Below are 14,297 nucleotides of genomic sequence, written 5' to 3' on the forward strand. Positions count from 1 at the left end.
ATTTCTTTTGTGTGCTAGGGTTAAACAAAAGGAAACATTTTGGTGGTGTTCATTCTTCTATTTTCCTTAAAAGATGGCTTCTCTATCCCCTCTCTCCCACTGGTCATTTTTTTCTTTTTGAGAGGGAGGGGAGTGTTAGGGTACATTGTTAAACACGTTCTAATTATCCTAATGTCTGGTCTGTTAATGGGTGATATAGTATCAGTCATTTAGTAGACATCCATTCTTGATATATGCCAAATGCCTACGAGGGAGGGATGCAGAACCCAACAAGATACAGTTCCTGTCTTCATGGAGCTTAGTCCAGTTGGGAGATTACATATATGGATGCATGTATACATGTATGAAAAGCAAATTAATGCCAAGTAATAAGTTATAAAAGCCAAGTGAGTGATAACCGGCAATGTGTGCTGTGGAGATTCAGAAGAGAGAGATGCTGAATTGATATAGTCATAAAAATGGTTCCTGAACTCTGGAATCTGGGGCAGTACCAAATAGAGGTGAAATCTGACCTACTTTGGGTCAATTATGGCGTGCTGGTCACTAAATGACAGTGCTGATGATGATTTCTGTTTGTTTATTCTGTAGAACCAGTGCTGTGGGGCTTACGGCCCTGAAGACTGGGACCTCAATGTTTACTTTAATTGCAGTGGAGAAAGCTATAGCCGAGAGAAATGTGGCGTCCCGTTCTCTTGCTGTGTACCAGATCCTGCAGTAAGTTGTGGTCGTTTTCTGTCCTTCTTTAAGTTAAAAAAAAATTGATGCCTGTTGTTTTTATATCATAATCATATCTGGGAATACCAGTCTAAGAATTGAATGTAGCTTTTGTAAGATTAAAAAGCAAAGCAAAACAAAACAAAAATCAAATCAGTTAAGCACCGAGACCCTATGTAGCAACTGCATCAGACATTGTACCTTACTACATTTTGCCTCAGTGGTAGCCCATTTTCTCCATCATCTCTTGCAAAGCTGGGATCACTGCAATTCCCATCTCTTTCCATGCACAAGTATCTGGCTCTTTTGACTGTGACTTTTCTGTGGTCAAACTCTGTTAGTATCTGAACAAGTGATTACCTTGGAAAGATGCTTTCTGATGAAAGGGGGCTGCTGAGCAGAGAACGGCCCATGGGCAAATCATGGGGTAACAGAACACTATAGACTGAATCTTGGATACCCAAACCAAGGAGCTTCTCTCTTTAAAGCTGATGCCTAGGTCAATATCTGGTTGCTGATTTCTCTCAGATTAGCAGTCTTTCAACCATTGTTTTGACAAGGTTTGTTTGGTTGTTTATTTGACAAATATTTTTGAATATATACATGTATATAGTCTTTATAAAGCAATTTGAGAAGTCTTTATAAAGGTATGTATAGATGGGTTAATATTACAGTTGTTATACCATTGTTATACTGGGCTGTTAACAACCTGCAAACTCGGAATGTAAGAATTACTGTGCTGAGTCACTTAAAGAACTCACATAACTTCTTTGTACCTTAGATGCATTCATCTGTAAAGTAAGGTGATCATATATTGTTGATTTGAAAGCAGGTGGCTACTGAAGTCAACCGCAAGTCTCTTGAATCCTAACAAGCCTGCTCTCACTCTAAGGCTTGACTTGAATATGGAGTCAAAGGAAGCAGGAGAAAACAAGAACAAAGCAGATTCTTCCACCAATTAGATGCTACCATCTGGAGGGATGATTGGGTATTTATTTGTCTCAAGGATACTGAACTCAGGCTTCTTCTAGACAAAGGAAAGATTAAAGAGGGAAGAAAAGAGTCTGGCTCAGCATAAAATGGACATACATATTTATGTTATGCATGCACGTGAGACTACACGCATGTGTATATCTATATATACATGAGTGCATTCGTGCATGTGCATATGGGAACATCCATAAAAACACCACACATACACGTACACACATACATGCATGTACATATTGATGTAGCCCCTCTCTTCATGGAATTTTGTAGTCTAATGGAGGAGATAGTGCATATATATTCAGATAAATAAAATACAAAAATAAGAAACAGGCTGTGAAGGTTCTTTGTAGTCTGAATTGTTTAGACGAGGGAGAGGCATCTTTAAGGTTCCTCCCGACTCTGGTTTTATGGTCTGGACCAGAGGCACCTATCTCTAGGGTTTTACTTCTTACTCTCATCTAATCTCTAATGTATTGGTTAGTTTTTATTACTGATCCACAGACACTTTCCTTCCTTCTTTACTTTTTCCTTTCTCTCCCGAGTTCAGTATCCCTGAGACAGGAAATTCAGGGAGTAGTATGTAATTGGCGGAAGAATCTGTTTTGTTCTCTCTGGCTTTCTTTAACTCCCTATTCAAGTTAAGCCTTTGAGTGAGTGCAGGCTTGTTAGGATTCAAGAAACTTGTGTGGCTGACTAAAGTCTCCCTGCCTTTAAATCTACAGTACATGATTACCTTATTTTACAGATGAATAAAACAAGCTACAGAGAAGTTATGTGATTTCTTTAGGCAATACAGACAGCATCGTAATTTTTATTTCCTCAGTTTGTAGTCTGTTCCTGAGCTATTAGAACAACATAGTAATGATTGTAACATTAACTCGTCCATGTATGCATTTATAAAGACTACTCAGCTTGGATTCAGGAGGCTCTGAGTTCAGATGCCGCTTCTGACATTTACTAGCTGTGTGACTATAAGCTTGCTTCTCTGGGCCTCCCAGTTCCTTTATCTGTAAAGTAGGGATCATCACATGCCCCTACTTCACACGGTTGTTGTGAGGATAAAATGAAAGCATCTTATATACTTTGCCAACCTTTCAAATACTCCCTAACTGCTGGTCTTTATTATTATATCCCAAAGCACTTTGCTTATGACACCCTTGGCAAGTTACAGGAGTGAAAGTATGCCTCTACTCCCTCCCTACAGGTTAGGAGGAAGAAGCTGACAAGTTGAATGACTCATCCACAGTCTTTGGCTAGTAAGGGGTAGAGATGGAAGCCGAGCCCATGTACAGGGCATTTTTCTCTACCCTAGGCTGTCTCCCCAAATCACTCAGCACTGAATTTCCTAAATGTAGCTTTTGCCCGTCACTATTATTTGTAGCACGACTGAAATGAGTGAACACAATGGGCCATTGCTACCAAAATCTATTGGTTGTGATTTTTCCCAGAAGGCCACTTCTTTCCCCCTTTTCTCCTGTCCTTCCCGCCTCCCTTCCAGCCTTCCACGGTGCTAATCTTTTCTTATTTCTCTTGCAGCAAAAAGTTGTGAATACACAGTGTGGATATGATGTCAGGACTATGGTGAGAACCCCTAACGCTTATGGTTATCCCCTTTGGTCCAACTTCCCGATTTAGCACACGTGTAAATTAGAATGGGAAAACTCAGGGCTGAGTGCAGAGGTGAGATTCCAAACCCAGTAGGGGTGAGCAGAGTGAGAACAAGTAAGTAACCTAACAGGCACCATCCCCTGGGTCGGTATAAAGGAAGAAGGAAATGGTGATCCATGTTAATTTCAAGCTTCATTAACCACAGGCCCCAAAACTAGCTGTTGCCAAGTTAGTGGGAAAGAGAGGGGAGGAGAGTTTAGGAGTTGCAGAAACTCCCATTTTCACATTTTTAAGAAGGCTTACTTCAAGCATGGAGAGAGTGTTTTTTAAAGGGTCTGTTTAAAGTATTCATAGTTTCGAAAAGGTATCAGACTTGTTGAAAGTAATTTTGTTTGGGTGCTCTCGTTAACATGCAGTTGGAGTCATTCAATGCCTCCTCATCTTAAATGCTCCCTAAATTAACTAATTGAGGGTCCAGTTATCTTAGGTATTCAGACCCTTGAGGGGGAGTGTCAGACTGGCTTCGTCACCTGGTATGTCATGAGAAAAAAATACCTAGGACAGAAATTTGCCTTACCTCTTGATGGTGATAGTTGGTGACTGTTAATATGGTATTGATATTTCTTTCTTAATACTTTTGATGAGCCATATGGAAATAAACAGCGTGGAATCAGTAGGCCTACTTAGAGTGAATATGATCCCAGGCCACTTAGGGGCGAGTACCTCAGTTAATGGTTAACTGAAAAGCGTAGGAGTGCAGACAATATAAATATTATTCCATTTGCTTTGGGACATTGTGGCATATGTTACAATCCATGTAACTTCCCAATAGGCAATTGTTAATCTGAGACAATGCAGTCTCCTGAAGGGCAAGGAGTGTTTCATTTTTGTCTTTGTATTTCTAGTGCCTAGCAATACCTTAGATGGTGTAGTAGGTACTTGTGTTGATTAATTAATTTAGTTCCATCTTACATTCTATGAGGATAGCATCTAATGCTGGAAAGGGTCCTAGAATTATCATGATGAAACTTAGTTGGGCAGCTTCGCTGAAGATATCAGTTGTAAATGATGTGGGAATAACTGAGGGAACTTTATTAAAGTGACACATTATGGGCAAGGATGCACAAATACAAATATCAGCTTTCATAATAACAAGTGTAATTATGGGATCCTGCTTTTAAAATGACTGGAAAATTAATTCTTCCTTCTGACAGAGATTAACTCTGATTTATATACCTGTGTGTTACATATGTATACTTCTGGACTGTAATAATGTATACCCACATATAGTATATGTAAGTAAGTAAGTGTGTGTGTCTGTGTGTGTGTGTATAGGGCAGCTAGGTGGCACAGTGGTTAGAGTGTTGGACCTGGAGTCAGGAAGACTCATCTTTCTGAGTTCAAATCTGATCTCAGACATTTACTAGCTGTGTGACCCTGGGTAAGTCACTTAACCCTGTTTGCCTCAGTTTCCCTGTCTGTAAAATGAACTAGAGAAGGAAATGGCAAACCACTCCAGTATCTTTGCCAAGAAAACTCCTAATGGAGTCATGAAGAGTCAGACACATCTGAAAAATGACTCAGCAAGAAGAAGCATACAAATGTGTACACACACGTATATAAACACATATACATGTGTGTATATGTGTAGTTATTTGATAGTCTTTAAATATATCCCTTAGTTCACTGTCTCCATCTTCTCTCAGTTCTCAAGATTTCAGAAGACACCTTCACCCTCAAGGTCAGTGAACTTAGAGGTCAGACAACCACTAGCTATCACTCCACTTTTAGGAATCCCCTTTCTCGGAATTGAGACTTTGGGGGTCAGTTGAAAAGTATGCTGTCAGTTGTCTACTCTGCCTGCAAAAGACCAGACAGGAGGAATGGATCTCTCAGAATCACATAAAATCAATCGGCAAGCATTTATTTGGCACCTCCTGTTTGTCAGGTACCCTGCCAAGTGCTAGGGATACAAATAAAACAATTGAAACAGTTCCTACTCAACAGGATCCTACCTCCTCATGGAGAAGACAGCAAGTACACATATTAGTATACAGAGGGAATAAATAGAAAAAGAACAAATATAAAGTAGTTAACATCTAACAGTTGGAGAGATCAGGAAATGCTTCATTTAGAAGGTTGTACATGAAGGAAGAGAGGGATTCCAGGAGGCACAGGTGAGGAGGGGTTTCTAATGTGAGGGATGGCCACTGTAAAAGTGTAGAGAAAGAGAGATGAAATGCCTTATGTGAGGGAGAGTGAGAAAGCCTGTTTGCCTGCCTCATAGAATGTGGGGAAGAGGAGTAATGTTCAGTGAGCCTAGATGGGAGTTGGGGTCAGGTTGTAAAGGGCTCTGAAAACTTAATAGGGGAATTTATATTTTTTCCTAGAAACAGTAGGTAACTTCAGGAGTTGATCATGTAAATAAATAGATTAGGTGAATTCTGGAGGTCATACAGAGCTCTAGGTTTCTGTGACTCAACCTCCTCTGTCATGGACACTGGCTCCTTTCTTCAGGAGACCTAATAAGAATGCACATGTGACAGCTCAGGAGTGATGCTCGTTGTGTGTATGTGTTTCCAATGCAGACAAAGAACAAGTGGGATGAATCCATCTTTACCAAAGGCTGTATCCCTGCTTTGGAGGCCTGGCTGCCTCGGAACATTTACATAGTGGCAGGTGTTTTCATCGCTGTCTCCTTACTACAGGTCAGTACAAGGTGTCGTTGGCTGTTCCACAAAACTGGAGGTAAAGATCCTGGGGGTCATTGATTTCTTCTGAAGCAATTTCTCTTCTTTCAAGCCATCCTCTTTTCAAAAATCCTTTTGAAATAGTTAAAGACCTTTGACCTAAAATGCTTATGTCAGCAACTGATAATTCCGTAGTTTTCAAGTTGGAAAAAATTTTTGGGAATTAAAAAGTCGATAAAGATTATTGGGGATGATGCCTAGTTTAGATCTACTTAAGGTTTACTTGGGTTGGTGTGAAGTGATGGATTTAATTTCTGCTATAGAGTATCCACCAGAAGTTCTGCCCTGGGCTCGGAGGTGGCTCACATGATTGTAAACCAATTACCCTATTTATGACATTCACTTCATTCTCATTGCTTTGTTGAGCATCTGCTTGTACTTGGGGGTATGACTAGGTGCCAAAAAAACTTAGAGGATTACAGCGACAACAGTAACAACAGTAATGATGAGATGATGATGAAGATGATGGTGATAGTGATGGTTAGCATCTCTATAGTGTCTATTCTGTGCTGGGCACTGTGTTAAGTACTTTACAGACATTATCTTATTTGAGTCTTATGACAACCCTGGGAAGTAGGTGCTTTTATTATCCCTATTTTGCATAGGAGGAAACTGAGGCAGACAGAAATTAAGTGACTTGCCTAAGGTCACATTGACTAAGGTGTCTGAGGCCAGATTTCAACCCAGCTCTTCTTGACTACAGACCTGGCACCCTGTTCTCTGTGCCACCTAACTGCTCCAGGATCTAAGCCTTTGGACTCCTTGAGCCCACAGCTCCAGGCCAACATGTAGGCATACCTGGTAGAACAGTTGCTGGGTGACTGAAGAAGGAAGTTGCAAGAGGAAAGGGAGTTGGTCCTGCTAGCTGGTGCTAAAGGAGATATCCGGTATATGAGTATAATCAGGTTATCATTTCACATCATTGAGGGACTGGGACTGTTTGACTGGGAACAGCATTTCTAATTCTTCACACACCAACAACGTCAGAACACATGGCTTCTGAAGACTGGACCACCTCTTATGTTAGATACTACATTTTTGTAACTTTCCATCTTCGGGGCAGTGGTTGCTGTTCATTTGAGCCAGATTTTATCTGTACAAAAATATTGATGGGAGTAAATAGGTCACATTTGCTCCAAGGTGGAACTGCAGATGAGTGGAAATTAGATTATGGAAAGCATGGTGTAATTAAAGAGTTACAGAGCTGACCACGCAATTCCATTTTTGGGTCTTTTACCCCTCCCCCAAAATCATAATGACAAAAAAAGAGGCCGGCTAGACAGAAATACTCAGATGTTTTATTTAATTTATGATAATAAAAAATTGGATATAACCTGAATCTTCAGTGGCTGGAGGGTGGCTGAATAAATTACATTGAATTAATATAATAGAATATTATGGTGCCGTAAAAAATGATAAATATGAAACACACATGAGAAATATGGAAGGATCTGTCTGAGGTGATTCAGAGTCAAATTAATAGAAGCAAAAATATGTGCATACTTGTTAACTCTTTAAAAAGCGGCAGAAAGGGGAAAGAAGATGGAGTAAAAGGTGGCAGAACTTGAGGTAGACCTGGGAGGGGACACAGAAACAAAAAACATTTTCTTTGCTTGTTGATTCATTTGGTTCTGCTTGTTAAGGGCCGGGGATTTGGGGTATGGTTTTGCCCTTTATTTTGCAGCTTATTTTTGTTGTTGGTTATTAAATTTGTAACAACATTTATTAAAAAAATTAGGTGGAGGGGTACTTGTAGAAAAAAAGATGGGAGAATTCTTCAGATCTAATTGAGGTGGCTCTATCTGCTGTGGGACTCTGAATATTCATAATTTTTTAGCTTGTCTTCTTTTGGGTATCTTAGCAGAAAAGTAACTAAGATTGACATGTAGGCTTCTCAGTCTTTTCTTCAGACTTCCTCTGGGTGGTGTATAGTTTGTGCTCTGTGAGTAGCCAAGAATGTTGATATGATTTATTTATTTTACCATCTGTCTACTGGCAGTTCTTTGCATAGGCCCTGGAGGAAGAAGTCTGTCTTGAGTGAGGCCTCCAACTCTTCATTGCTGCCTTGTCTTCCTCTCCTGCCTGCTCTCTTCTTCCCTTTTCCCCAAACCAATCATGAGCCCTTTGGTTTTGGTTTCAGATATTTGGCATCTTCCTGGCCAGGACCTTGATTTCGGACATTGAGGCTGTGAAGGCTGGCCATCACTTCTGAAGATAAAAGCCCAACCCCAGCTGTGAAAGTGAATCCATTTCACTGTCATTAACTTCGCATCAATATGGAAAGAAATCCACAAGCTGGCCTGGGAGCTCTCGGCTGCCTCTCCACCACCACCTCCCTCCAAATTAAGTCTTCCTTTGGCCATCGGTTGGATAGTCACTCTGTTTCTGCTTTGTGCTGGTGCAGAAGGAAGAAGGGACACTAAACAAAGCTCAGAAGGCCTGAAATCCACCAGGGCTTCCTTCCATTGGTGGTCGGGACCAGGGGAGGGTGGTGGGTATTGTGACCAAGAAGCCAAGAACTGACCTATAAGTGGCAAAGAGTGATAGGAAACATGAGGGGGAAGAGCTAAGAGACTTCGGCGAGCCCGAGTTAAGGGCACATTTAAGAGTCGTCTCAGTGTCGATGTGTGCAGGATATCACTGTCTTAGAGCCTAGCTTTCTTGGCTCCCAGTTACTGTAATCTGAATTCTTCCTTTGCTTCACTGGTGCTTACCTTGCTGGATAGAGAAAATCCAGCATTGGGAAGACAAAAATACATAGAGATGTTTCTATTCTGTCTCAGTGACACCCATTGTGAAGAAGTTGAATCACTTCCTGGGTATCTTGTCTTTCTAAAGGGAAGCCCAGGGAATGAGAGAGAGAGAAAGAATGGGAGGGGGTGGGGGGAAGAGAGAGAGAGAGAGAGAGAGAGAGAGGAGAGAGAGAATGGGGGGGGGAGAGAGAGACAGAAATAAAGGAAAGCTAGAACTGTGTGTGTATATGTGTGTGTGTGTGTGTACAGATGAATTTAACTGGGTGCCAAGAGAATCTGAATCAAAGAGAGCATGGAACTTCAACTGTGCAAAAGTCATAGTGACCCTGAGCCAATGTAGATACTTTAGTTAAAAAGAACTTTCTTAGCCTGCTGTACCCCTGAGAGAAGCTTGTAAATGGTAGAGCCTCCTTGAATGTTCTCCCTAAGGCTTTTCTGAGGGCAGAAGCCATCTTCTTTTGTTCCAATAGCATTATGTTCCAAAGGCATTTTGGGGGGAGGTCTGTGGGTTGGGTTTTTCTCTAATATGTTTTATCATTTTCTCAAAGTTTGTAAATAGTTTTATTTATCAGGGTAAACACATTCTCTCAGAAGTACTTTCATGGTTTTCTTAGAGCTCCTTCCCACCCTCAAAAGCCTTGTATCCAGGAAGACTTGAGTTCAAGGTCAGAGTCTTCACACATGTTGACTGTGTGTCTTTGTGTGTCACTTAACTTCAGTGATCCTTGCAACTCTCTTAAGGCTTAAGTTGGAGAGAAGTTGCTGACTTGCATTGGTAGAGGGAATTTCCTCACTTGGGAGTTCCCTAAGCCAATGAAATCACAGGTTCACTTCCTAGCCCCATCCCTTATCAGCCTGACAACATGAGCTGGACTGAGACTATTTTTAAGAGTCCATATGGGAATTCTCTTGAGTAATACCCGCTGTGACGCTGGGTAATTTTTCTTGAGAACCTTTCACCTTTGCCCCCAGGCACAGGCAGTAGACCTAATGCTTTCAGCCTGTTGATTTTCATTGCTACAGAAAAAGGTCATGGGGAAGTTGTTCTTCCTGTTCTCTGAGACCAGGTAGCGCTAATGACAATAATTGACCGATATATTCATTAGGGGTTCATGAAGCCATTCAGTATTTTCTCTTTTGCTGGGAAGCTCTACTTCGTGAGAACATTCCTTCCCTCGTTCTCTCCCCGACCTTCCCCCCACCCCTCCTTTTTTTTGATTCCCAACGAGGCAGGGTCTCTTCAATGCTTGTATTGTCCACCTTTATCGCATCTTACCTAAGCTCCATTGTCCCTTTCACATTGCTTATTTTTGTTTCTTGATATGTGTGTTTATTACATGAAATCTGTTTCCTCTACTAATTAATACCCCCCTCTCTTGGCCTCCGTAATTGGGGCATAGTCAGTTTTGTGTTGGGCCATTTACTAACAGTCATTCCTGCTTATAATGGTGCCCCACTTGTTGTTCAGGGATCGCTATGTTTAATGTCCATGCCTAACATGATGTAAGTTTTAGTATGGTGTAGGCTGGTATTTTTTTTAAGTTTTGTATGTTTGTAGACTAGGGAAAAGAATGATGCCTGTGATTTTGGAAGTGTGATACCTTTCTTTGACCGCCAAACTTGTTTCTTGTTGTTGTTTTTGAATTATATCTTTATATAAATGTTGACTTTTTCTTATTTCCCAAGTGGTGTTAAGTATCACAGTAGTAAATAAACATGGCTGCCATGGGAATCAGGGGCTATTCGGACCAGACAGCAATGATTGATGGCCAAGGCAAATGGCCTGTAGCTCAATTTGGGATGTATTTCATGGGCTGCTTTTTCCCCCCCGATTCTCAACACAATTTTCAATTTCTCTTTTATGTGAAGAGCAAAACTAAAATAAGATTGCTCATGTCCCAACCTACCCATGGCTAACTTGTGGCAGGATTTCTGCATTCACAAGGGAGGCCATGATCCTCCAAAACTGTTGTCCAGGATAAAGGCATAGTTTCCAGACTAAAATGTGGTTATTGTCAAGGCCTGAGAGGAGTGAGATCATCGGTACTGCTCTATGTCTGGGCCACAATCCTTCCCTCATTTGACCTCATGCTGAAATACACCTGGATTTCTTTTCTGTGGGGAACAGTTGAATGAATGTCTGAAAGAAATGATAGTAATTTGCATTTGATTATGATTGGGTCTTTGCAAAGTACTTTAGATCTAGTCTGACTTGAGTCTCACAACAATCTTGTGATGTAGGTACTACACGTATATATTTTTTTCTTTTAGATCCATTTGATTTTATTTATCAGCGTATGGAATTCTAAATGAAGAAAGTACCTCCACCAAGGAGAGTTGTCAGTTGTTCTGAAGCATAGCCTTTTAAGAGTTGCCTGGGTAACAAAATCCAATATATGTCAGATATGGACTTTGAATGCTGTAGGTGGTATCATCCCTGTTTTACAGATTAGGTAACAGGCTCAGCAGTGAGATTTAAAGAGCCACCTGACTCCCAACAGGTGGCCTAGTTTTACAAACACATTGTCACTGGAATCTCAGAGTACTCATGTCCAATCCATTTTGTGTTCCGTGGTCAAGTTCCATTAGTTTAGAAAAGGACACCCAACACCTACTTGAGCTTGTCTTCTCTGGATTTAAAGTGTAGTTGGGTATCATCTTCTTGTTAGCCAAGAATCTGAGGAGCTAAGTCTAGGCAGAAGGTATAAAAAAAAATCACTGAGCCAAATTTTCCAGAGGTGATGATTTCATGACCGTTTCTAAAATGCTGCCTGTTCATAAGTATCATTTGTTTTTTTTCCCCACCTGGCTAATTTTAAACTGTTCTAGGACCAAATACTGATGATACTGCTCATATATAATATGGGAAGTAATTTTCACTTATAAGGTATGATGAGACTGTGATACTGGTGTGTATAATTACATATGTGTGTGTGTAGTAAACACTACGTGTATTATTTATGTGCATTTGTATGTTGTATAGTTTATGCATGTATGTACACATTACATACATTATACACACATACATATGACACATATATGTGGCATATATACAGAGAGAGAAATACCTAGGTTCAAGTCTTGTCTCGTATTTTAATACAGGGTAGCTGTCTGACTATGAGCAACTCCAACACAAGTTTCCAGGAAAGTCTTTAAGATTATAAGTTAAAATGTCAATCTGCATTGATGGAGAGAGTTTTCCACACTAGGAATTCTCTATATGGAGTCCTCCTCTCCACGTGTGACTATAAAACTGGTACTCTAATCAGTGTTATCTCCTTCATAGTAGTCTCTTTAGCAGACCATAACATGTAATCCAGTGATACTTCATTGCCTAAAAATATTTCATTATGTCATGTTTTGTTTATTATTTTCTGTGGCGGTAGACAAACCAACTTTTGAGGGTGGACTTGGGCTTTTAAAAAATAAACAAGTCACTCATTAGCCAGGATGAGTTACGACTAAGCTGTGGAATACTATCATTGGAGTAGGTGTGTCCTCCCAAGTAAATGATTCATTTGCACATATATGTTCCAGTACGTTTGTACAGGTATGTATGGCATATGCCTCCACTAAATTCCTCTGAGGCCACATGATAGCATGGGCATGGCCTGGATTCCTGAAGGCTATTTCTTCATCAATTTAGCTTACAAAACACTTATCTTAACTAGCTCTTTGAGGTAGATGGGGTAAGTAGTAATCATGTTGTATGGATTCAACATCAGTTGGCCCTTCTATGTGCATGGGACACAACAGATAAAAACAAAACGGCATCTACTGTCGAGGAGTTTCTATTCTGCGGATTTGAGAAACCAAGATGATGCAGGTAAATGACCCACTCTGAGGTCATCACATAGTAAGTGTTGGAGCTGGGACTGAAACCGAAGTCTCTTGACGCCTAAGACCAGCGTTCCTTCCACTAGTTTCATCATCGCTATCATTAACAGACAACACATCATTCATTGATTAGGTCTGCTCTGCAGCGCTTTTCTGGGTGCTGTGAGGGATGCAATAAGTAAAACCAGCAGATTAATTTCAGATGGACTTTTGTCAGAGACAGGTGACCAGGAGGGTGTTTGGAGCCATGATGTATGAAGATCAGCTGAAGGAATCGGGGATGGAAAAGAAGACTTACTGGGGTACAGCCGATGGTGGGGAAGTGGTGGATATCTTCAAGGATTTGAAGGGTTGCCAAGTGAAAGAAGTGTAGATGGTCCAACTTGTCCCTAAAAGGGAAACCGGAAGTGCAGAGGGCAGAGTCATTAAGCTTAATATCCTAATGGGCTTCGTTTTGTGCTAATGAATTCCCTTTAACTGGATTGCCTCAGTGGGAGTCTGGATGATATGACGTGTGTACTATGTGAAAGGGAAAAGAAATAGGAGACGACAGTTATCCCTTCCACATCGTGGGGGTTAGGGGCATAATCTGGAAAATCTGTGTAAAATTTTTTGGCCCTCCATTTGTACCAGAGAAGATGTCTGAATTTTTTATTTTATGGGATGTTTACAGTATCTTACTGTAAAATTTGGGTTAAGCATTTCTGAGTTTCTAAGCTATTTTTCTGTGTCATCTGCGGCTTCCACAAAACTACTCCCAAATTCCCATTTACAGTAATTTCTTGTGCCAACCTGTGATATTGAAACCACAATGGGAAAAGTCATGATGTGGAAGGGATAACTAATCTGGGTTGGAGCAAGATTGTTCAGGTTCTTACATACCAGGATAAGTTTGCATTTTACCCGTTAGGTAATAGAGAACCACTGAAGATTTTTGAGCAGAGAAGTGAAATTCAGATGTGTGCCTTAGTGAAACTAAAGATATTTTGGAGAAAGGATATATAATGGAGGTAGCCTAGTTAGGTAAAACATAAAAGACGACTGGCTAGTTCAGGTGAAACTGGTGCAGATGAAAGCTTGAATGAACCGGGATACCACCAGCATGAGTGAAGAGGAGACAAATGAGTTCTTTTTTTTCAAAGTTAGAATTGTGGTGACTTAGTTTCTGATTTGGATAAAGAATTATGCAGGGGAGAGGAGGGTATAAAATAACTTGAAAGGTGCAAGCCCAGGTGACTGGGAGGAAGCAGGTGCCAAGACAAGTAAGGGATGGGGAAGATACCAAGTTTAGTTTTAGATAATGTTGAACTTGAGGTGCTAGCTCAGATTCTGGGGTTGATGTGGAACTTGAGGTCAGGAGATAGGTTAGGACTAGATTTGGGCTTGATTTGTGTAGGTCTGAGAATCGGACCTATGGGCTTTTTAGAAGTCACCGAGGAGTCTAGAAGAAGATCTAGTTCAGAACCTTGTGGGATAACCCATACTTAGGGGGTGGAATGGTGACGATGATGAGCCAGTGAAAAATGGTTAAGTAAGGGATGAAGGGTCCAGAGGTCATGGAGGACAAAAAAAAGATTCCGAGAATGAGCCACTGTGACAAGGTGGAAGCATAGGAAATAGTGATCAGAGAACTGAATTTCAGAGT

At 40.7% G+C, this 14,297-nt stretch overlaps 1 protein-coding gene across 2 annotated transcripts in view; it reads left to right on the top strand.

The window, feature by feature from the left end:
- TSPAN14 (tetraspanin 14) overlaps positions 1–10,547 on the top strand; it is an 84,973-nt gene extending 74,426 nt beyond the window's left edge. Inside the window, exons 6-9 of one of the 2 annotated variants that reach the window (XM_036735558.1) lie at positions 589–714; positions 3,241–3,285; positions 5,901–6,020; positions 8,203–10,547. In XM_036735558.1, the coding sequence (XP_036591453.1) occupies positions 589–714; positions 3,241–3,285; positions 5,901–6,020; positions 8,203–8,274 (363 nt within the window). In that variant the 3' untranslated portion in view covers positions 8,275–10,547. The remainder of the gene's footprint in view (positions 1–588; positions 715–3,240; positions 3,286–5,900; positions 6,021–8,202) is intronic. The other variant, XM_036735559.1, reaches the window with a different exon arrangement.
- The last annotated feature ends 3,750 nt before the right edge of the window (positions 10,548–14,297 follow it).

The sequence above is a fragment of the Trichosurus vulpecula genome, chromosome 8, assembly GCF_011100635.1.
Source record: "Trichosurus vulpecula isolate mTriVul1 chromosome 8, mTriVul1.pri, whole genome shotgun sequence".
Taxonomy (NCBI): Eukaryota; Metazoa; Chordata; class Mammalia; order Diprotodontia; family Phalangeridae; genus Trichosurus; species Trichosurus vulpecula.